Source organism: Anomaloglossus baeobatrachus, chromosome 3, assembly GCF_048569485.1.
Source record: "Anomaloglossus baeobatrachus isolate aAnoBae1 chromosome 3, aAnoBae1.hap1, whole genome shotgun sequence".
NCBI lineage: Eukaryota > Metazoa > Chordata > Amphibia > Anura > Aromobatidae > Anomaloglossus > Anomaloglossus baeobatrachus.
Window position 1 is genome coordinate 78,886,811 of NC_134355.1, and position 24,638 is coordinate 78,911,448.

General features: G+C 43.0%; 1 protein-coding gene across 1 annotated transcript in view; it reads left to right on the forward strand.

Annotated features, from left to right (window-relative positions):
* The window catches only part of APLF (aprataxin and PNKP like factor), a 292,482-nt gene that overhangs the window by 260,822 nt on the left and 7,022 nt on the right, over window positions 1-24,638 (forward strand). The window contains exons 9-10 of the mRNA XM_075339273.1: window positions 5,894-5,940; window positions 21,756-21,788. Of these exons, the coding sequence (XP_075195388.1) occupies window positions 5,894-5,940; window positions 21,756-21,788 (80 nt within the window). The remainder of the gene's footprint in view (window positions 1-5,893; window positions 5,941-21,755; window positions 21,789-24,638) is intronic.

Genomic DNA, 24,638 nt, shown 5'->3' on the forward strand with positions numbered 1-24,638 from the left:
GCCAAGTGTGGTTATAATTAGAAGTTGCAAAAAACAATGTATTTTTCATTATAATTAGTCTGTTTTTCAATATGACATTGGAAAGTGTATTAATCGCCCTCCTGTGCTACATAAAGTACTTTCTGAAGGGCTTTAAAAATATTTCAGTCCTTAAAATCTACATTTATTACTAATTTTCCTAGTAATTAAATACTCATGATCATTAGATCACGACATTTGGTTTATTAAGCCCAGCTACTGCCTACACTGTATTCTTTTTCTTATTAATTATGAACATTTAATGGTAGATGGTTTGGTAACATTTCAAAGGAAAAAAATATTTACTCCTCCTGCAGCATCACTATAGACATTTGTAGAAAACCAGTGCACTTATGTACCGTATTTTTTCGGACTATAAGACGCACCGGACTATAAGACGCACCCTGGTTTTAGAGGAGGAAAATAGGAAAATTAAAATTTTAAGCAAAAAATGTGGCATGACACACTTATGGGGCGAGGATCTGCTGCTGACACTGTTTTATGGGGTAATGTCCTGCTCATATACTCCCCAGCCTGCTCATATACTCCCCAGCCTGCTATATACTCCCCATGCTGCTCATAATATACCCCTATCCTGCTATATGCCCTCATCCTGCTCATATACTTCCCAGCCTGCTATATACCCTCATCCTGCTCATATACTCCCCAGCCTGCTATATACCCTCATCCTGCTCAAAAACTCCCCATGCTGCTCATAATATACCCCTATCCTGCTATATGCCCTCATCCTGGTGTATGGCTGCATCCTGTGGCACATAAAAAAAATAAACGTTCATACTCTCCTCACTCCCTGCAGCACCGCTCCTCTTACAGTCTATGTCAGCGGCAGCGCCGCTGAATGCAGCCGTCCCCCTGCAGCATCGCGATGTCCTCCGGTGGTCTGTGCCGGCGGCTGCGTGTGGACACGTACGCACAGCGATGACGTCATCACTGTGCGCGCCGCTAGTCACGCAAGTCAGCTGACCGGACAGACTGGAGGAGGAGCGATGCTGCAGGGGAACGGTGAGTAATCTGTACTGATTCATTGCCCCCCGCACTGATGATGATGTGCGGGGGGGCAGTGAATACAGCCGCACATGATCACTCCAGGCTGCAGTTGCCAGGGGTGATCATGCGGGACGACTGTTTATCCCTGCCCATCCTCCCGCCCACCTGTCAGCGCCGACTTCACCGCTGAGAGATGGGCGGGAGGATGGGCGTGCATATTAAATGAGCGGGTCCACGTGGTCACGGCAGGCTGCTACAGCCTGCTCGTGCCCCCGATGACCCGCTCCACCGCAGAACCCTCATTCCCCGCAGCGACAGTCAGACCAAAGACTCACCCCCAACTTTCCCCCAACATTTGGGGGGAAAAAAGTGCGTCTTATGGTCCGAAAAATACGGTAATCTCTGCTATCATCAATGATTTTTTTTTTTTTTTACGTTTCCTTCAGTATTGGTTTCTTCTCCTTTTTCAATTATTATTAATGCACTGAAAAGCAATTATATCATGCATGAGCGAAGAGATACAATCTGGCTCCACCATATGTGTAGCCATCAGACTGAGTCAACAATAAACACTATTTCTACACTATTATGTCATTTTTAGTTTAAGGCTAAGTGCACAAATCTGCATCGCCTGGCAGGAAAAAAGCTGCTGCAAAAGCGTGCGTTTTTGCCTCTATTTGCTGCATTTTTGGCTGCTTTTTTAATTCATTTTCATTCATTGCTTTCAATGGTGAAAACGTAACCAAAAATGCAGAAAGAATTGCAGTAGATTTTTATCTGCAAGGAAAACATCTTGAACATGTGTCCAACACTTCAGTGTTCTCATTGACTTTGCTGGTACAGTATAAGGATTTCCTTGCTGTTTTGGAATAATCTGCAAGTAAAAAAAACACAATAAAAACGAAATGTGTGACACAGCCTAAGAAACAATTTTGACATTAAAGGTATTCTGACAGCAGGTTTCTGGGATGTAACCTGGAGACAGCATGCTGCAAGCTTTAAAACAGAAAATTCAGCCCTATGTGTCTTCTCATATCCTGCTTTTGTTTATCTGCAATGTTAAGGTCCAGTCACACTAAGCAACTTACCAGCGATCCCAACAACGATAGGGATCGCTGGTAAGTTGCTAGGAGGTTGCTGGTGAGCTGTCACACTGCGACGCTCCAGCGATCCCACCAGCAACCTGACCTGGCAGGGATCGCTGGAGCGTGGCTACACGAGTTGCTGGTGAGCTCACCAGCAACCAGTGACCAGCCACACGTGCACAGAGCCTTGAGCAGCGCACACTGAGCGCTGGCTCCTTGCTCGCCTAGTTACAGCACACATCGGGTTAATTACCTGATGTGTGCTGCAGCTAATGTGCACAGAGCAGGGAGCAGCGCACACTGAGCGCTGGCTCCCTGCTCTCCTACTTACAGCACACATCGGGTTAATTAACCCGATGTGTCCTGCAGCTAGCTACATGTGCACAGAGCAGGAGCCGGCAGCACAGGCAGTGAGAGCGGGAGAGGCTGGTATCGAAGGTAAATATCGGGTAACCAAGGACAGGGCTTCTTGGTTACCCGATGTTTACATTGGTTACCAGTCTCCGCAGAAGCCGGCTCCTGCTGCCTGCACATTTAGTTGTTGCTGTCTCGCTGTCACACACAGCGATCTGTGCTTCACAGCGGGACAGCAACAACTAAAAAATGGCCCAGGACATTCAGCAACAACCAACGACCTCACAGCAGGGGCCAGGTTGTTGCTGGATGTCACACACAGCGACATCGCTAGCAATGTCACAAAAGTTGTTCGTTAGCAGCGATGTTGCTAGCGATGTTGCTTAGTGTGACGGGGCCTTTAGTTTAAGCCTCTTATCTTTATTATTAGTGGGTCTCAGCAGCACTAGAGCTCTAGTCTGACTCTGCCCCCTTCTGTCATTAGCAGCTTCTGTGTATGGAAATTTACACTGAAAGCCTGGTTTGGGTGGGGGCAGCTCTCATAGCTCTGCTACATGCAAAATCTCAAATCTTTCACTGTGTCAGAACGGCTGCACATATTAATTGAAGTGATATATCGTTGAACTCAGGGCCTTTTTGCCTACATTATGCTGCTCTCAAATGAAGTAGAAAAAAACCTGATAAATTCTTTTTAAATTGATGAAATGTGTCTTATACCCCCAGCTCCTTAGCTTGATATTGCACTGTTGTAGAGCAGTATTTGTTTTGGCTTTTTGGGACTCATCGAGAGAAATTTTTACTTTGCCCCCACAAAAACAAAGCATGATCTTCTATATCACCCAACTTGATCCATTTTTCTGGAAAGTCTTCCAGCCATCAGTAACATCAAGTGTTCTATACTTGTGCTATTAATCCCATCCTCTGTATAATGTAGAAAATGGTTAATATTGGCCTCCTCAGTGAACCTTGTAGTACACGACTCATAACCAGGGACTAGTCAGATTATGAATAATTGACCACATCTCTCCTGATACTGCTCTTCAACATGTTTTCAATCTAGTTACACATGATACCTGAAGACCAATAAATGTCAATTTACTCATTAAGTGAGAGTGAAATACGCCACCTAGTACAAAAGAAAACTGTACGTTTATTAAATACAGGGTCGTCCCACATTCCGAATTTCTATTTACCTCTGAGAGTATGTTTAGCATTAAGGCTATGTGCGCACGTGTGCGTAATTCATGCAGTTACGCTGCGCTTTGTAGCGCAGCCTAACTGCATGCGTCCTGCGTCCCCTGCACAGTCTATGGAGATTGTGCAGGGGCAGTGCGCACGTGGCATATTAGAATGCAGCGATTCGGCTGCTGCCCGAATCGCTGCGTTCTAAGAAGTGACATGTCACTTCTTCCGTGCGCTTTGCCGGCAGCCTCTGCCCGGTCTACGGCAGGAGCTGCAGGCAGAGCGCACGTTCTCGCCGGCACCATGCGCTTCAGAACGGAGCTTTTCAGCTGCGCTCTGAAGCGCACCTTTTAGGTGCCGTGCAGAGCGCACACGTGCGCACATAGCCTTACATATGTATATTTCATCTTCTTTTGTGCGAAGTCATGAAGAGCAACAGAAACAGAGTGGAAGTTATGTGCTATTTATGTACTGAGAAGGGTTTGTCAGTATATCATATTTTTATGATTTCAGAGATTTGTGAAGAATTATATTTTTTTTTTTAAATTTCCCAATAAATGTGCATTCATTAAAGCATACTTTATAGTAGTTTATTAGGTATTCTGTTTCTGTTACATGGATTCCAATTATTTACTTTTAACCATCACTTCCATCTGTCCAGGAGCACAAGCTTTTATTGTGAATTCTGGGCTTACACAGCTTAAATGGGCTATCCAGGGGGATAAAAAAAAAATGTATTAAGAGGGCTCACACTTGTATAACAAAACTTAAAAAGGAAGGCCGGAGCCACACGGGGCACTAGTGCGATGCTCACATGACACTTGGCTCTCGCTGGCAGCACAGCAGGAGCTGAGTGTCATGCCAGTATCCCTGCGACTGAGGTCCGACTGTGCGAGCGGACCTCAGCTGCGGGGGGTGGGCCGGCACTGAGGAGGGGAGGGAGGGATTTCTCTCACTCTCCTCCGTAGCCGGCTATTGCCATTCTCGCAGTGCACTAGCGGTACACCACTGTACCGCGAGTGCAGTGCGATTTTTCTCTCGACCCATTCACTTGAATGGGTGTGAGAGAAAAGTCTCGCATTACAATCGCAGCATGCTGTGATTGTTTTCTCGGTCCCATTAGGGCTGAGAAAATAATCGTTCATGTGCGCTTACACACAGGCTAATATTGGTCTGAGTGGAATGCTATGTTTTATCGCATTCCACTCGCACCGATTTTATCGCCGTGTGGCTTAGGCCTAATACCCATCCTCACTGATCCCCATCCAGACAGCTCCTTTTCTCGTCCCCATCAGTCTCTACATCTTCAGATACCGGCAATGGATGCTGGTTTCTGCTGAGCCATAACTGGCCACAGTGGAGAACCGCTACAGCTATTACAGCTAAATGTGAATAAAATTTTGAAAGGTGTCAGACTATTCTAAAAAATTTAGCTCCTGTTCTGACTCTTACACGGTCTCCATGGGTTTCTACTTTTTGATCCCAGCTTGAGGGGGCAGAAATGGCTGTAAATGCTCACACTGCTAATCACTGGTGACGATTGTGACACCCGAGCAAATGACTGACTAACAAGACCTTTCCAGTTAATGCATTATGTCTTTAAGTCTGATCGCCGTATGTGGAATTCGCAATGATTTTTTCCCCTGATATAGAGTTATTACTGTCTGCCCCATGGAGTTTTTTCCCTCCTCTCGATAATCATATTAGGCTATAGGTTGAACTCGATAGACTTGAAGCGTTACCGTTGTTTTAATTTTTATTTCATAACTCAATGGAAAAGTCTTCACTCAATAAAGATTTTACTTCAGAATTGAGAATTTTGATAATGACTGATTAATTCTGGCAGAGAGAAATTTATTTCTCTCTGCCAGAATTAATCAGTCATTATCAAAATTCTCAATTCTGAAGTAAGATACATTACAAAGCGGCTTATTTTCATGTGCACTATTGATTTAAAAATAAAAATTATAACGACTGTTCTGCTTTAAGTCAATTTTCAGCCTTAAAAACTGTAAAACAGTAAGTGCCCATTTTAAAATATATTTTTTTCCATAGATGAGCCCTTTTAAAGAAGGGTTTTAATTAAAACTTCCGGTACATGACAATTCACTTCTTCACACCATGGTCACCTAATGACTAAGTATGTGCAAATGAGATTGTGCTGCATTTGTCTTCATTGCCTTATGTACTGAGAAGTTCTCAATAGTGTGATGTTGGTGTATTAATATAAATGTTTTCCATTTTAGGAAAAACCCACAGCACAAGCTGGAGTACAAGCACACTAGACCACCAGGTAAGAGCAATGAATTCATGTATGTGTTTATATATTATGTTATATTGTCACCTTTAACCCCTTAAGGACGAAGCCAGTTTTGTACTTAATGCCCAGGCCATTTTTTGCAATTTTGACCAGTGTCACTTTATAAGGTTATAACTCTGGAACGCTTCAATGGATCCCGGTGATTCTGAGATTTTTTTTTTTTCGTGACATATTGGGCTTCATGTTAGGCTGCTTTCACACATCCGGCTTGAGCTGTGCGGCTCAATCCGGCTGTGCAAGCTATGCAACGGATGCGGTGAACACACCGCATCCTTTGCATAAGTTTTTCCTTTGCGGCCAGTCCGGTTTTTGCCGCTTGCGGCATGCTACTGAGCATGCGCTGTGGCAAAAACCGTATGCGGCGGCCGGATGCGGTTATTGCCGCATCACGCCGCATCCGGCCGCCATAGGCATGCATTGAAAAATGCGCCGCATCAGCCGAATGCGGCGCAATGCGGGTTTTTTTGCCGCACGAAAAAAACATGCCAGGCAACGTTCCATCCGGCCGCCGCATCGGCTAAATCTGCCGCATGCGGCAAAAACCGGATGGAACGCAAGGCCATGCGGCACAATGCGGCACTAATTAAAGTCTATGCAGAAAAAACGCAACCGGCAGCAAAAAAAAACGGTTGCGATTTTCCTGCAAAGTGCCGGATTGTGCCGCATTGCAGAAACCGGAGGTGTGAAAGCAGCCTTAGAGGTAAATTTAGGATGATATTTTTTTATTTTATTTGTGGAAAAAATCTGAAATTTGACAAAAAAATTTAAAAATTTTGCAATTTTCAAACTTTTAATTTTTATGCCCATAAACCAGAGAGTTATGTCACACAAAATAGTTAATAAATAACATTTCCCACTTGTCTACTTTAGATCAGCACAATTTTTGAAACATTTTTTGGGGTTAGGAAGTTAGAAGGGGTCAAAGTTCATCAGCAATTTCCCATTTTTTCAACAAAATTTACAAAACCATTTTTTTTAGGGACTACATCCCATTTGAAGTGACTTTGAGAGGCCTGGGTGACAGAAAATACCCAAAAGTGACATCATTCTAAAACCTGCACCCCTCAAGGTACTCAAAACCACATTCAAGAAGTTTATTAACCCTTCAGGTGCTTCACAGGAACTAAAATAATGTGGAATGAAAAAAAATAATTAACATTTTACCTAAAAATGTTGCTTTAGCACTAATTTTCTTACTTTTTCAAGAGGTAACACCAAAAATTGGACCTCACACTTTACACTTTGTTACCCACTTTCTTATGAGCGCGCCGATACCCCACATGTGGTCAGAAACCTTTGTTTGGGTAAATGGGAGAGCTTGGAATGAAAGGAGCAATATTTGAATTTTGGAAAGCAAAGTTGGCTGAAACAGATTGTGGGCACCATGTTGCATTTACAGATCCCCTAAGGTACCTAAACAGCAGGAACCCCCCTCAAGTGACCCCATTTTGAAAACTAGACCCCTTAAGGCTTCCATCGAGGGGTATACTGCGCATTTTGGACCCACAGGTACTTCAAAGATTTTGATAACGTTACGTTGTCATATTGAAAATTGTCATTTTTTTCTCAAAAATGTTGCTTTAGCATCAATTCTCTCACTTTTTCAAGAGGTAATTCCAAAAATTTGACCCAAATGTTTGTTACCCACTTTTTTATGAGCGCGGTGATACGTCACATGTGGTCTGAAACCTTTGTATGGACAAATAGGAGGGCTTGGAACGAAAGGAGCAATATTTGAATTTTGGAAAGGAAATTTGGCTGAAAAAGATTGCGGGCACCATGTCTCATTTGGAGGACCCCTAAGGGTACGTAAACAGCAAAAAAACACCAAGTGACCCATATTGGAAACTAGGCCTCTCAAGGAATTTATCTAGATGTTTGGTGAGTACCCTGAACCCCCAGGTGCTTCACAGAAGTTTATAACGTTGAGCCATGAAAATAAAAAAATAACATTTTACCACAAAATTGTTACTTCAACCAGGTAGCTTTTTTTTCACAAGGGTAACAGGAAAAAAAATCACCATGACATTTATTGTGCAATTTCTCCTGAGTTTGGTGATATCTTATATGTGGTGGAAATCAACTGTTTGGGCACATGGCAGGTCTTGGAAGGGAAGGTGTGCAATTTTGACTGCAAAATTGGCTGGAATCAATAGCGGACACCATGTTGCATTAGGAGAGCCCCTGAGGTGCCTAAGCAGTGGAGGTCCCCCACAAGTGACCCCTTTCTGGAAAATAGACCCCTCAAGGAATTTATCTAGATGTTTGGTGAGTACCTTGAACCACCAGGTGCTTCACAGAAGTTTATAATGTTGAGCTGGGAAAATAAAAAAGATACATTTTTACCACAAAATTGTTACTTCAACCACATAGCTTTTTTTTTTTAACAAGAGTAAAAGGAAAAAAAGGAACATAAAATTTATTGTGCAATTTCTCCTGAGTATGCTGATATCTTATGTGTGGTGGAAATCAACTGTTTGGGTGCACAGCAGGGCTCAGAAGGGAAAAAGTGCTATTTGACTGAACATTTGGCTGGAATAATTAGTGGACGCTATGTCGCATTTGGAAAGCCCCTAAAGTGCCTAAACAGTGGAGGTCCCCCACAAGTGACCCCATTCTGGAAACAAGACACCTCAAGGCTTTTATCTAGGTGTATATTGAGCATTTTGAATCCACGAATACTTCACAGAATTAGATAAGCTTAGGTTGCCATATTGAAAATGTTCATTTTTTTCACAAAAATGTTTCTTTAGCATCATATTCCTCACTTTTTCAAGAGGCTACAACAAAACGTGGACCCCACAGGTTATCCAATTTCTTGTGAGCGCAGGGATACCCCATATGTGGCCAAAAACCTCTCTTTGGATTAATGGGAGGGCTTGGAATGGAGGGAGCACCATTTGAATTTTGGAAAAGTTGAAATAAATTGCGCGCACCATGTCACATTAGCAGGGCCTCTTGGGTACCTATACATTAGAAACCCCCCACAAGTGACTCCATTTTGGAAACTGGACCCCTCAAGGATTTTATTCAGGAGTATAGTAAGCATTTTGAATCCACAGGTACTTCACAAAAATGTTGCTGTGCAACAAATTTCTCACTGTTAGGCTATGTGGCCATGATCCAGCGACACGGCGTCTAGTACACACTGTCAGCCTTCCTGCAGAAATGTGAGAGTTGTCCATGGGAGAATGCAGCTGCCCATGCCCACGATTTGGGTTCAGGCTGCTGTGGACTTTAGCTCTATTCTACCTGCAGAGAACACTCATCTCCGCAGCATAAATTGACATGCTGAGGCTCGGGAAGCTGCACCACAGGTCGGTTTATGCTGCGGAGAAAAGAAGCACATTGGGCATAGGATTTCTAAAATTCCTTCCACTGTGCGTCTACTGCACAACGCAGCGCTATGGACGCAGGGAAAACACTCTGCGCCCAAAATGCTGCAAACCCTGATCGTGGGCACACAGCCTAAAATGCTACAATGGCTGAATGGATAGATGTCAAACATATATAACATCCCACCCCTCTGCATATTCTAAGCTGGCGCCCTTTAGTGCCTTTCATGTGGCACTAAAGGATGCCTAGCCTTGTATTTAGCCCAAAAAGAAAAAAAATAATTAAAATAAATGACGTGGGGTCCCCCCTATTTTTGATAGCCAGCTAGGGTAAAGCAGACAGCTGTAGCCTGCAAACCACAGCTGACAGCTTCACCTTGGCTTGTGATCAATTTGGAGGGCTCCCCAAGCTGTTTTTTTTTTTAAATATTTATAAATAATTAAAAAAACAAACAAACATAGGGTCCCCCAAAATTAGATCACCAGCCAAGGTGAAGCTGACAGCTGGGGTCTGGTATCCTCAGGGTGGGAAGAGCCATGGTTATTGGACTCTTCCCAGCCTAAAAATAGCAGGCCGCAACCGCCCCAGAAGTGGCTCATCCATTAGATACGCCAATCATGGCGCTTCGCCCCAACTCATCCCGCGCCCTGGTGCGGTGGCAAACGGGGTAATAAATGGGGTTGATAGCAGATGTGTGATGTCACCTGGCATCAAGCCCAGCAATTAGTTATGTCACGGCGTCTATTTGATACCAGACATAACTAATTGACAGTAATAAAAAAAAAAAAAATTGACGACAAAAAAAAAATTTATTTGAAAAAACACTCCCCAAAAACATTCCCTCTTTGGCCAATTTATTGAAAAGAAAAAAAAAATCGGGTCCCTGCTGTAATCCATTGTGAAAGTCCCGCGGCGATTCTGGACCTTCTAGAATATGGGGGGCACGTTCAGGGAACGTATCCCCCATTTTCTAGGAGTGCAGACCCTCCATTTGAGAAGAGTGGGTGCAAAGAATTTGCACCCACCCTCCCCGGGTCACAGCTGCAGACTGCCGGCAGCAGCAGCCAGCGTCTCTGAATCAGACACAGGAAGCTGTCAGCCGCGCTCTGCAGTGTGACCGGCGTGCACTGTGAAGGAGGAGGGGGCCGCGGGGGATCAGAGCTGCGACAGGTACGGGGGACACCGGGGAACACTGGGGTGGGAATAGGGGCTGATCTGGCAGGGCCTGGAGAGCAGGTTTCTGTCGTATGTGTCATAGCACATGCGACAGAAACCATAGGAAAGGGGGAAATGCGGCCGGCGCGCTGCTGTGTGCGCCGGTATGTGCGGCTCCATGTTATATTTTCGGGGGGTCACTTTGGCGACACCGGGGGACCGGAGAGGACCGGGGGATGAGATTTATCTCCCATCTGACATGTTTGTTTATGCCAGATGGGAGATAAATGATTTTTTACCGGCGCGGTCATTTACTGTAACCTGATCATCGGTATACGATGTATACCGGTCATGAGGTGAGCGGGGACCGGAAAAACCGGCCAGAATCATGATCTCCAGGGTCTCAACTACCCCCGGCAGCTGAGACCCCGGAAAATTTCTGACTCTGGGGGGTGCTAGATCCTTTTTTCCGACCGCCGTTAAAAAGCGGAGGATCGGAAGAAGTACCCTAATTTGTCTCGGCGTATCGGCGGTCGTTAAGGGGTTAAAGAGAAGTGGATGATCTGCTTGTGTCTATAGGTCTTTCTTTTCTCGCCCTTAGTGATCAGCTGGGATTGCCAGAACCTCCAGTAGAGATAAGTGGACCCGTGGAAATTTTGGGTTCAGCCAGGACTTTAGATAAAGTTCTGTTCTGGACCTGATCTTTACCTGAACCTCATTGAAGGCACTGATTGGGAAGTTCGGTTTTCCGCTTACATGCAGGTAGCCATAAACAGATCACTTCTGGGGCAGGGAGTGCAAGTTTTTTCAATTTATTTATTATACACACTACATCCGATAATGCTGATTTTACCCCAGTGGGAGCTGTTCAAACACTGCAAGCAACTTGTACTGGGCCGAGCACCGAGGGTCACCGAGCGCAGCATACGCAAAGCAAGCGAACTCAAACACTGATTTTTTTTTTTTGTAAAGTCTGTGTTTGATACGAGCAACAAACTTAGTTCGGATCCGCTCATCTCTAAACTCCAGCATTACGTCAGCGTTTTCAATAAATTACCATCTATGTTAATAGAGGCAGGCCTAAACTAAATCACACAGTGGATGTCAGGAATTCCAAGGTTTAATTCTCCTGCCCTGATGATATAATTAAGAAGCTGCATTGACACAGTCAGCCGATGTGCATACGACAGCAGAAAGGGCCAACTAGAGCCCCTCATGATGTATAATGAAGGCAGAAGTGTATTGGCAGATAAGATGATTTTGAAGGTATTTTAATCCTTGCCATCAAATGCCATGTTCCAAAGAAAATAAAATATTGATTTTGGTACTCTAAGGCTACTTTCACACATCCGGTTTTTGCTCTGCGGCACAATACTGCGCTCTGCAGAAAAACCGCAACCGTTTTTTTTTGCCGCCGGTTGCGGTTTTTTTTTGCATAGACTTACATTAGTGCCGTATTGTGCCGCATGGGCTTGCGTTCGGTCCGTTTTTTGCCGCATGTGGCAGATTTAGCCGATGCCGCGGACGGATGGAACGTTGCCTGCAACGTTTTTTGCTCCGGCAAAAAAAAAAAATGCATTGCGCCGCATCCAGCGCATGCCTATGGACGCCGGATGCGGCGCGATGCGGAAAAAACGCATCCGGCCGCCACATGCGGTTTCTTCCACTGCGCATGCTCAGTAGCGTGCCGCAACCGGAAAAAAACGGACGGGCCACATGTAAAAACTTATGCAAAGGATGCGGTGTTTTCGCCGCATCCGTTGCATAGGTTTCACAGCCGGATTGAGCCGCAGTGCTCAAACCGGATGTGTGAAAGTAGCCTAAGTATCACGTACTCCAATGTGTCATTCGTGAATGATCGGACACAAAGCGTTGGCTCCCTTCCGTGAATAATCGGAGCCAGCACCCCAGTGAGAGCCACTTGGAGTCTCTGAATTGCTGTCATTGGGGGTAAAATCAACGTGTGTGTGTATATAAAACAAAAAACCCTACCATCTCTCGGAAATGTTCTGTTTTAGCGGCTCTGTGTGGGTGGAGATTCGGACTGGCCATTACTAATTGACTTCCATTATAGTTGAGTTGATCCCGTCAGAATATCCGACCTGCTCGATTCCAGTAACGAGCACCTGAGCACTTTATTGCTTGCTCATCATTATAAAACACCTATAAATTACCCCTGGTGCAGAATCATCTTCAGATATTGCTGCATTACCACTCCTACAATTTAATCAGCTTCTTTTTTGGCCTAAATCACACTTTATAAGCGCTGTGTAGTGAATATTAGGGTTGGCAATGCTGGGTTTCCCGGGCACAGAGCAGTTAGCTCTGCTACTGACTGATGTCACCAAAGGAAGCCATTTTCCTCCATTTTATCTCCTGTGGGTTTTTTTTTACATGTAACAAATGTATTCATATTAAATGGTAATTAAAAATTACTTTTCTCCCACGTACTCCTCATATAGCATATCAATGAAAAAAGTTATCAATACAAAAATGCAGAGTAGTAAAGATCAAAAAATTGGCTAGACGCTGTCGGGTTGGTTATCCCATGGAAACAAAAAAATCTCTAGAGAAATGCACATCATATTTTAACCCTGTCAATGCAAAAAATGCCATACTCATGTAATTGTCTCACCCCTCAGCCTTTTTATTCACACCTCTGCTCTTTTGGTCTCTTTCCTGTTTGGGAGTGGGCAGCAGCTTATTCCATGTGACCAGGAGGCATCAGCATCTTATAGGGTGCATTATAGCTATCTACTGATAACTCTCTCCTCTCTCATCCCTATTTGTTGTAACTACTGCATATATTGTAGTTTCCCTCTCATCAGCACATTGTATCGGCCTCTTTATTCTCAGGTTATATAGCAGCATTATTAGTAATAGTAAATACCTACTTCCTTTCAATAACATATTAAAATTGATCTCTTTATTCATATATCTTAAAAATCTTCAAACCAAGACAAACAACAAAAATACATATAAGATCAAAGTTTAAGAAGGTATCTAGATCACTTTAACTTCAGACACTTGAGAGGTGGAAGGTAGAGGAATAATCACACTCTTAGATATAGCATTAATACTAGAGGGGGACAAATCGAAATATAATCATGTCCTTAATCTTACCCTCATAAGGACCTTAAGGAATTCATGACATAAGAAATTGAATATTCTCAAGGCACCTTGGATTTTCCAGATAAGTGCAAAATCTTATTGTAAAAAATATTGAGAAAAGAATCTCTATTGACTATTTTCTGGTTTATCAACCAGGACTATAAGGGCTACCTTAGGGCCAGCCGCCGAGGAGTGGGGGCACCGGAAAAATAAGGGTGTACTCCATTGCCAGGTAGGAGTGAGACTGAGGGATAGCCCACACTGGAAATACTGTTAAAGTATATGTATCATATGTACTAGGTGCCAGAGATTTAGGTGGTCTTTTTTTACTATAGAGACTTGTTTTGATTATTGTTTGAGAGGGAAAGAGAAGGGACACACAAGGGCGAGCCGCCGAGGAATGGGGGCATCGGTTAAGTAAGGATGTACTCCATTGACAGGCAGGGGAAGTCCTTATGAGGGTAAGATTAAGGACATGATTATATTTCGATTTGTTCCCCTCTAGTATTAATGCTTTATCTAAGAGTGTGATTATTCCTCTACCTTCCACCTCCCAAGTGTCTGAAGTTAAAGTGATCTAGACACCTTCTTAAACTTTGACCTTATATGTATTTTTGTTGTTTGTCTTGGTTTGAAGATTTTTAAGATATATGAATAAAGAGATAAATTTTAATATGTTATTGAAAGGAAGTAGGTATTTTCTGACACAATACTAAGACTGTATACCCGCAAAAAAGATTTTTTTATGAGTTTATTAGTAACAACGCAGAGAAGATATTGAGCATGTATGTACTCCACTGATCGGAGACTTAAGGCCGCTCTATACGCTGCGACATCGCTAGTGATGTCGCTAGCGATAACACCCACCCTCCATCATTCGTGCGTCACGGGCAAATCTCTGGCCATGGCGAACGATATCACAGGTATGCGTCACACGTACTTACCTTCCTAATGACGTCGCTGTGGCCAGCAAACAACCTTTTCTTTAAGGGGGAGGTTCGTGCAGTGTCACAGCGACATCACGCAGCGTCCCAAAAATAGAAGCGGAGAGCAGCCGCATTAACGACACGCCCACTTCGTTGCCGGAGGACGCAGGAACGCTGTTGTTAGTCGTTCCCGGGGTGTCACACGTAGTGATGTGTGCTGCCTCAGGAACGACGATAACCTGCGTCCTGAACCAGCAACAATATTTGGGAAATGAACGACGTGTCAACGATTTGGTGAGTATTTTTGATAGTTAGTGGACGCTCGTAGGTGTCACACGCAACGACGTCGCTAACGAGGCCGGATGTGCGTCACGAATTCCGTGACCCCAGCGATATCTCATTCGCGATATCGTTGCGTGTAAAGCAGCCTTTACACTCCAGCCATTGAAGAAATAGTACAGGGCAATATTAGAAAAAGAAAATGGAATTTATTAACAAAACTGCACATTTTCAATATTTATTGCAAACGCACTTCACAAGTTCTTTTGAGTTTTTACAAGCCTTTAAGGCCATATTAAGCCTTGTTATTACCAGGTTTAATTGTTCAATGTTCTTACAGTTTACAACTAATTATGAACTGTCACCATTGGCCGTTTCACATTAGACAAATAGTTAATATGTTCCAGAAATGCAAACTCCCTCCTCCACCATCAACCCTGTGTTCTAAGAACAAGTTTTTGGATGTAAAACATCTAAAGTTGGCATTTTCTTCAAATAAAAAACAATCAATCATGAATCCAGATACATACAAACAAATGTTAACACCTCAGAGGACAAGAATTCCCTCTAGACAATGTTTGAAAAAATAAAAAAAGAAACAAACAAAATATGCTACAGTAAAATAATGTCTCCAAGCACTATGTTGTGATGATCAAGACGCACTTATCAATCCAAGACTGCTACGGTAGTGCTCCCGTAACAATGGACAGGGCACCCCAAAGTCCAGATTTCAGCATCAATGCCTGTGGTTGGGATTACTTAGAAGTTGGGTGCATTTTCTTCTTCACATAACCCTAAGGCTATGTGCGCACTTACCGGATTTTGCCGCGGATTTTCCGCGGATTTGCTGCATGTTTCGCTGCAGAAAATGTTCATAACATCTCTGCAGTGAATCACCAGCAAATCCTATGGAGAAAAAAAATCCTGTGCGCACTGGGCGGAATTTGACAGCTGCATGTTTTGCTGCGGGAATCCCGCAGCAAAAACAAGTGGATGTCACTTCTTTTCCGCACATCGCTGCGGGATTTCACTCCATTGACTCCAATGTTAATCATGAAATCCTGCAGGGAATAACGCAGGCAGCAAATTCTGTGCGTTTCACTGCGTTTTCCTGCGTTATTCCCTGCGGTATTTCGCGGTTTACCTCCGGTAATGTACATCGCCTGTCTGCGGTTTGCAGGGAAGTGATGTCATTACAGGAAGAGGAAGCCGTGCAGAGAGTAAACACACACAGATCACAAACACAGACACATCACAGACACAGAACACATAGACACAGACACATAGAACACACATAGTAAGCAAACGGAAATATAGAAAAAAAAACACGTGGGCTCCGCTGTATTTTTACCTTCCAGCCGAGGTAAACACACAGCGGCGGCCCGGTATTCTCAGGCTGGGGAGGGAGAGGGGCAGGGTTAATGTCCCCCGCCTCACTCCCCCTCCCGCAGCCGAGAATATCAGCCGCAGCTACCCCGGGACTGTCGCATGCATTATGCGGCAGCACCGGAGTGTCCCCGGCTCTTCCTGCCGTCGTGTAGCAGTGGCAGCAGGGTAATACAAGGGGTTAATGATGGTGGATCACCGCCATTAACTCCAGGCTTGATCATGGCAGCGTCTATGTGACAGCTGACATGATCAACCCGTAAGTAAAGTGAATAAAATACAGACACCGAAAAATCCTTTATTTTAAATAAAACAAACAAGCCTCGTTCACCATTTTATTAACCCCTCCCGCAGCAAAGCTCCGGCATAATCCACTGCTCCGGCGTAATCCACAGGGTCCTGCACTGCTGACATCCAGCCGCGATGTGTCACAGACACAGCGCTGAATGAAAGCAGCAGACAGCAGAGGTAATTACCGGTCATTTCCCACGGCCGGTAATGTGAACTCACTGCCGACCGTGGGAAATGCAGCGATCTGTCCTCTATCTATCTATCTATCTATCTATCTATCTATCTATCTCTCTATCTGTCTGTCTATCTATCCCTCTATCTATTCTTCTGTCTATCTATCTACTATCTCAGAATTAAATGACTTTTTTTTTTCTTTTTTTTTTTTCAATGTGCTTTATTGCATTGAATGCAATAAAACACATCCCAACCCGCACGCGGCAATACCGCGATCAATACCGCGGTGAAACCGCAGCAAACCGCATGCGGTTTTCGGGTGCGGTTTGCCGCGGTTTTTTTACCGCGGGTGCGGTAATCTTTAAGAGCATGCGGAATTTTCTCAAGAAAATTCCATTTCCCAGTGCGCACATAGCCTAAGACTTAACTTGAATATGTTTGCGCTAAGCGTTCAGAATATCACTGCAGATCTGACCCGTGGTGATTTTCCAACTCGTAGCACAAAGTGAATACATAGCAGAGGCAAGATGGTGACCTATGAAATGAAGTGTTTTGGTAACATTGCTATAGTAGCATTACTTTATTATTACTTTTACCCATTGTATTCTTTTACTTTTTTAGCTTCCTTTAAATGATCATTCTGTGTCAAATGCTGCAGAAATTCATTTCTAGACAACATTCAGAAAGGGAGCGCTAAGATCTGTCGGCGTAGAGAAATAGGCAGCTTTGCTTTACCTTTTTTTTGAACGTTGGTGAAGTCTTGCTGATATGTGAAACTGTCTAATTTATCTTTTGATGGTATAAACCTAATTCACCAACAGTCTTTCTGTTCTTTGTAAGCAATTTTTAGAACTTGTGGAAAATATAAAGGATAACCGTATAGGACTACTCAATGTTGCACTTGCGTAAGAGAAATAATTGCCTTATTATGACATTGCCTCGTCACATCACGACTTTCAAAGTTTCGACAGAGGAAACAAACAACAAAAATAATGGGACAGAAATGAAATGACAGCGTAATTACAGATTCAGTTTAGACAAACCCAATTACTGGTAACCGGTCAGGATTTTAGCTGGTCACTTATTCTTACTGCAGATTTCAGCCTTTCTCTGTATAGGGGTAAATCAGACCTTTTGCCTTCCAACTGAATCCCCGTAAATTGAGTTTGTCAGGCCCCAGACAGAGGCATTCAGCTGTATAAAATGAACAGTCTAAAGTATGAACCTTTTGGGCTCCATTTGCTCCTCTAAAAAGCAGGGTCCATCTTTTCAGACCGGCATAATAACACAGTTGACTACTTTCTGGAGCCCATTCAAAATACAGATAATGCCAGAAAGAAGTGCAACTTAATTTTCCTTATACAACTCATTGACTCTGTAAGGGGCAACTTTAAATCCCATTTTTTTTTAGTATTCAGGCTGGTGGAGGAATGAACACTTTACAACACGGCTCTGAAACTCAGCTGGGGGAATGGGCTGCACATAGAAAAAAAAAATGAGGGGGGCCGCATTCTTTGCAGGACAAAGTGACATTTTTAATGATTCCATGTTTTTTTCTATACACCTTTGGATCACTATTTTGAACATTTTTTGCTTGATTGTAACAAACCTGCACTTTTTTACTTTTTGTTTAGTTAAGTTATGTAGTTATCTCGCTCTCTCTCTCTATATATCTATATATACAGTTAGGTCCAGAAATATTTGGACAGTGACACAAGTTTTGTTATTTTAGCTGTTTACAAAAACATGTTCAGAAATACAATTATATATATAATATGGGCTGAAAGTGCACACTCCCAGCTGCAATATGAGAGTTTTCACATCCAAATCGGAGAAAGGGTTTAGGAATCATAGCTCTGTAATGCATAGCCTCCTCTTTTTCAAGGGACCAAAAGTAATTGGACAAGGGACTCTAAGGGCTGCAATTAACTCTGAAGGCGTCTCCCTCGTTAACCTGTAATCAATGAAGTAGTTAAAAGGTCTGGAGTTGATTACAGGTGTGTGGTTTTGCATTTGGAAGCTGTTGCTGTGACCAGACAACATGCGGTCTAAGGAACTCTCAATTGAGGTGAAGCAGAACATCCTGAGGCTGAAAAAAAAGAAAAAATCCATCAGAGAGATAGCAGACATGCTTGGAGTAGCAAAATCAACAGTCGGGTACATTCTGAGAAAAAAGGAATTGACTGGTGAGCTTGGGAACTCAAAAAGGCCTGGGCGTCCACGGATGACAACAGTGGTGGATGATCGCCGCATACTTTCTTTGGTGAAGAAGAACCCGTTCACATCAACTGAAGTCCAGAACACTCTCAGTGAAGTAGGTGTATCTGTCTCTAAGTCAACAGTAAAGAGAAGACTCCATGAAAGTAAATACAAAGGGTTCACATCTAGATGCAAACCATTCATCAATTCCAAAAATAGACAGGCCAGAGTTAAATTTGCTGAAAAACACCTCATGAAGCCAGCTCAGTTCTGGAAAAGTATTCTATGGACAGATGAGACAAAGATCAACCTGTTCCAGAATGATGGGAAGAAAAAAGTTTTTGGAGAAGAAAGGGAACGGCACATGATCCTAGGCACACCACATCCTCTGTAAAACATGGTGGAGGCAACGTGATGGCATGGGCATGCATGGCTTTCAATGGCACTGGGTCACTTGTGTTTATTGATGACATAACAGCAGACAAGAGTAGCCGGATGAATTCTGAAGTGTACCGGGATATACTTTCAGCCCAGATTCAGCCAAATGCCGCAAAGTTGATCGGACGGCGCTTCATAGTACAGATGGACAATGACCCCAAGCATACAGCCAAAGCTACCCAGGAGTTCATGAGTGCAAAAAAGTGGAACATTCTGCAATGGCCAAGTCAATCACCAGATCTTAACCCAATTGAGCATGCATTTCACTTGCTCAAATCCAGACTTAAGACGGAAAGACCCACAAACATGCAAGACCTGAAGGCTGCGGCTGTAAAGGCCTGGCAAAGCATTAAGAAGGAGGAAACCCAGTGTTTGGTGATGTCCATGGGTTCCAGACTTAAGGCAGTGATTGGCTCCAAAGGATTCGCAACAAAATATTGAAAATAAAAATATTTTGTTTGGGTTTGGTTTATTTGTCCAATTACTTTTGACCTCCTAAAATGTGGAGAGTTTGTAAAGAAATGTGTACAATTCCTACAATTTCTATCAGATATTTTTGCTCAAACCTTCAAATTAAACGTTACAATCTGCACTTGAATTCTGTTGTAGAGGTTTCATTTCAAATCCAATGTGGTGGCATGCAGAGCCCAACTCGCGAAAATTGTGTCACTGTCCAAATATTTCTGGACCTAATAGTGTGTATGTATATGTATGTATATATATATATATATGTATATATATATATATATATGTATATATATATATATATGTATATATATATATGTGTATATATATATATATATGTGTATATATATATATATATGTGTATATATATATATATATATATATATATATATATAAATAATCTCATTTTTAATGGCAAATAGGTCATGCTTTATTTTGAATATTTTTTTACATTTTATCCCCTTTTAATATTGCTTTACAATTAGTAGCATCATACAGTCATCTTAGCCAACATCTTGTAGTAATGTCCCGCATCCTGTAGTAATGTCCCCCTTGTGTCCTGTATTATATGCACATCCTTGTGTTCTGTAGTTATGTCCCCCATACTGTAGCAATGTCCCCATCCTTGTGCCCTCTAGTAATGTGCCCATCCTTGTAGTATTGTCTATCCTTGTGCCTTGTAGTATTGTGGCTATCCTTGTAGTATTGTGTTCATCCTTGTGCCCTGTGGTAATGTGCCCATCCTTGTAGTATTGTGCCCATCCTTGTAGTATTGTCTATCCTTGTGCCTTGTAGTATTGTGCTCATCCATGTAGTATTGTGTTCATCCTTGTGCCCTGTAGTATTGTGCTCATCTTTGTAGTATTGTGCTCATCCTTGTAGTATTGTGCCTATCCTTGTTCCCTCATCCTTGTCCCCTATTATGCCGCTCTTCACAAACGCAAAAAATTCTCACCTTTCCTTCATTCTCTCCTATTAGGCTGCGTGCTGATCAGTGTTTGCAGCATTTTGGATGCAGCATGTTTCTGCTGCGTCCACAGCGCAGGGTTTGCACAGTGCAAGCAGAGTTGATAAGATTTCTAGAAATCCCATCCATTGTGTGTGTGTGGCCCGCAGCACTGACCTGCGGTGTTGCTTTCAGAGTCGCAAGTGTCCTCCATACTGAGAATACAGCGAGGAGACCGCATCGGCCCGAACCCAGATCATGAGCATGAGCAGCTGCGATCTCTTGTATTCTCCTGTGGAGGAGACTCGCGGCCCCGCAGTCAGGACCCACCGCGTCCAGGGCACAGCGGGTCTTGATCGTGGGCACATACCTGCTTTTTTGCAGCTTGCAGACCTCGTTACGATTGCAGCTCTTGCGGTGCCGCACAGAGGAGCTCTGAGCACTATACCAATGGCTGCCGCCCGCCAATCAGATACAAGGAGGTGGCGTCATTCAGCGACATCACCTCATTGCCTCTGATTGGCCGTGTCATCCATTGGTATAGTGCTCAGAGCTCCTCTGGGCGGCACCGCAAATGATTCAACTGCACTATAGAACCCTGCCTGACGGCGCCGGCTCCCAGCATAGAGCTGCGATCATCAAGGGGTCTGCGGGCCACAAAAAGCAGCCTCAGGGGCCGTGTGTTTAAGACCTCTGCTCTACAACATGCAGTATGACAACTCTACTTGTTACCATAAACCTGTTTTTTTGTTTTTTGTTTTTTTTGTTTGTTTTTTGCTAGTATTTTGAATCCATTCATGATTTTTGCAGTATAGGCTGGTAACCATTCGGGAGGACCACTCATCACATTATCTCTTTATAATATGTGATTTTTTTCTCTGCCAATCATTCCCCAGTTTGTTTGGAGCATTGAAGACTATGTTTTTGGAATTTCTATAGGTTCTAAAATTATACTTCTACCTGTGCTGCACACATTATTACAGCAAAAAACCTATATTGTGAATTCAATATTTTGTTTAATTTGTTATTGCTATATTCTTATGTAACATAAAATCAACCAATTGTATTGTTTTTCCCCTCAGGGAGAAAGCTAAGGAAAAGGAATCCTAAAAAAGGTACTGTCTGTTTTAACATATTATTTTTAATGTAATCACTTTGTTTTGTAAATTCAAAATATAACTGTGTCTGTTAATTTTCGAAATTTTAACATCGCTATATGTATCTCACACAGTGAATGTCTTAAAAAAAAATTGTAAATGATTATGCCAAAAATTCAATTTTTCTCATCTTGGGAAATTTTAATGCAGCATGTCAGTTCATCCAGATTTTCCTATAGAGTTTTTACAATGATAGTAATTACCGTATTTTTCGTTTTATAAGACACACCCCAAATTTAGAGATAAGATAAGGTAAAAAAAAATGCCGTCCATCTTAAATTTCGGTGATGTCTTACTGGAGGGGGTCAGCCGTGGTGGTGAAGCGGGTCACAGGAGGCGGAGGAAGGAAGGAGGTGGGCGGGATGTTCCGGCCACTCATCTCCGCCCCTCCGCTTCTATTGGGCGGCCGCTCAGTGACGTCGCTGTGACGCCGCACGGACCGCCCCCTTAGAAAGGAGGCGGTTCGCCGGTCACAGCGACGTCGCCGGGCAGGTAAGTATGTGTGACAGGTCTGCACGATGTTGTGCGGCACGGGCAGCGATTTGCCCGTGTCGCACAACAGATGGGGGCGGGTAACCACGCTAGCGATATCGGGACCGATATCGCAGCGTGTAAAGTAGCCTTTAGTCTAATAACTCAGGTATTATTGCTTAATTGCAATGTTCAGTGATAATAGTAAGAGATAATTGTAAACACTTGAGGGTTAATTAAATATTTTTTTTAAAGGGTTGCCATATCTTGATCTTCAAGAGTGTACCAGTCCACTGCTTCCAGGTTCCTGCTTACCAGGAGGTGCTGTACTAATGAATATTTTACAGTTTGGACCAGCAGCAAGGTGCCGCCGTGTGCTCTCTGGTGCCATAAGGCTATGTGCGCACTACGCGTTTTTGTGCATTTTTCGGGTGCGTTTTTGGGCTGAAAACTGCATGACTTTGCTTCCCCAGCAAAGTCTATGACTTTTCATTTTTGCTGTCCACACACAACTTTTTTTTTTTAACTAAAAAAAAAATGGACATGTCAATTCTTTCCTGCAATGCATTCTAAAAACGCAGCAAAACACAGTGATCAAAAATGCAGCAAAACGCACCGAAATGCGTTTTTTCCAGTGCATTTTTTTGCGGCCAAAAACACTGCGTCGAAAAAACGCTGTGTGCGCACATAGCCTAAAAGGGGTTTGAAACTACCTGGATCACTAGATCCAGAACAGCGTATGTATGTTATATAGCAGAGAGCCTGCATTCTTAGGAAGACACTGGCCTTGCTCAGATGACCAGAAACCTAGGTAATGAGAAATAAATTATAAAATTAAAATTTCCTTCATTCTTGAGAATGGAGAAGAATTTTTTTTTTTTTTTTACAAGACAAGGGATAAGAAACAAGGGGAGGAAAATGAAGAGGAGTTTTAAAAATAGGCAATTTGCAAAGTTGCATTTTACAGGAAATTTAGAATTCAAGGACCTGATAATACCCAGTTGATTAATAAGGGTCTGGCCATTTTCTTGTAAAAAATGTGCTGATATTTTTAATAAACAACAAAAAAAGTGCTAAGCAATTAATCCAAATGCCACTTAATAATATATTACTAATATAGCATAAACATTTATTGCACAAATGAATTTTCCCTGTGGTATTACTATTCTTTACCTGCATAATTGTAATTACTTCCTGATAATCTCATATTTCAATATGCATAATCGAGCAATAAATAGAATTTTTGCTTTGGGCAATACAGATTTTTTCTTTTAGAAAAATGCAATGATCAGCTCACACAGTACATCATCCTACATTTCAGAGAGTTTTTCACTGTTTTGTAATTTGGTGTTTCTTTAACATTGAAAAAGAACATTTGAGTGACATTCTCCGAGTTTTTGGAGAGAAAATAAGAATGCAAATATCTGACCCATCCATCATTGTTATTCTCCACATTTCTCTGGCTAAATTACATTTGCACAGGATTAGTATTTAAGTGATTCCAGGCTCCTGTTTTTCTTCCTGACGTTGTGTGGAGCTGCACGGATCAACATCATGCCAAGTTGCAAAAAATTCAACACTAAAATGTCACTATTCTCTTTTGATAAATCCTGTGCCTGAAGCGTTAAGGCCGCTTTACACGCTCCGATATCGCTAAAGCGATGTCGTTGGGGTCACGGTATTTGTGACGCACATCCGGCCGCATTAGCGATGTCGTTGCGTGTGACACCTATGAGCGATTTTGAATCATCGCAAAAACGTTCAAAATCGCTAATCGGACGTGCCCCCCTATTCCCAGTTACCGTTGCTGCTGCAGGTACGATATTGTTCGTCGTTCCTGCGGCAGCACACATCACTATGTGTGACACCACAGGAACGAGGAACCTCACCTTAGCTGCGGCCGCCGGCAATGATGAAGGAAGGAGGTGGGCGGGATGTTACGTCCCGCTCATCTCTGCCCCTCCGCTTCTATTGGCCGGCCGCTTAGTGACGTTGCGGTGACGCCGAATGGACCTCCCCCTTGAGGGAGGGATTATTCGGCAGTCACAGAGACGTCGCTGAACAGGTATGTGCGTGTGACGTTGTGGGTAAATAACTTTGTTTCAAGCATGCGATGCACTGTCAAACTCTCCCTGTGGCAAGTAATAGGTGTGAACAAAATGGAAATCACACCTGAATACAGATACAAAAGGTTGACTCAATCTTTGCATTGCATGTCCGTGTGTGCCGCATTAAGCATGGAGAACAGAAAAAGAAGAGAACTGTCTGAGGACTTCAGAACCAAAATTCTTGAAAATATTAATCTCAAGGTTACAAGTCCATTTCCAGAGATCTTGA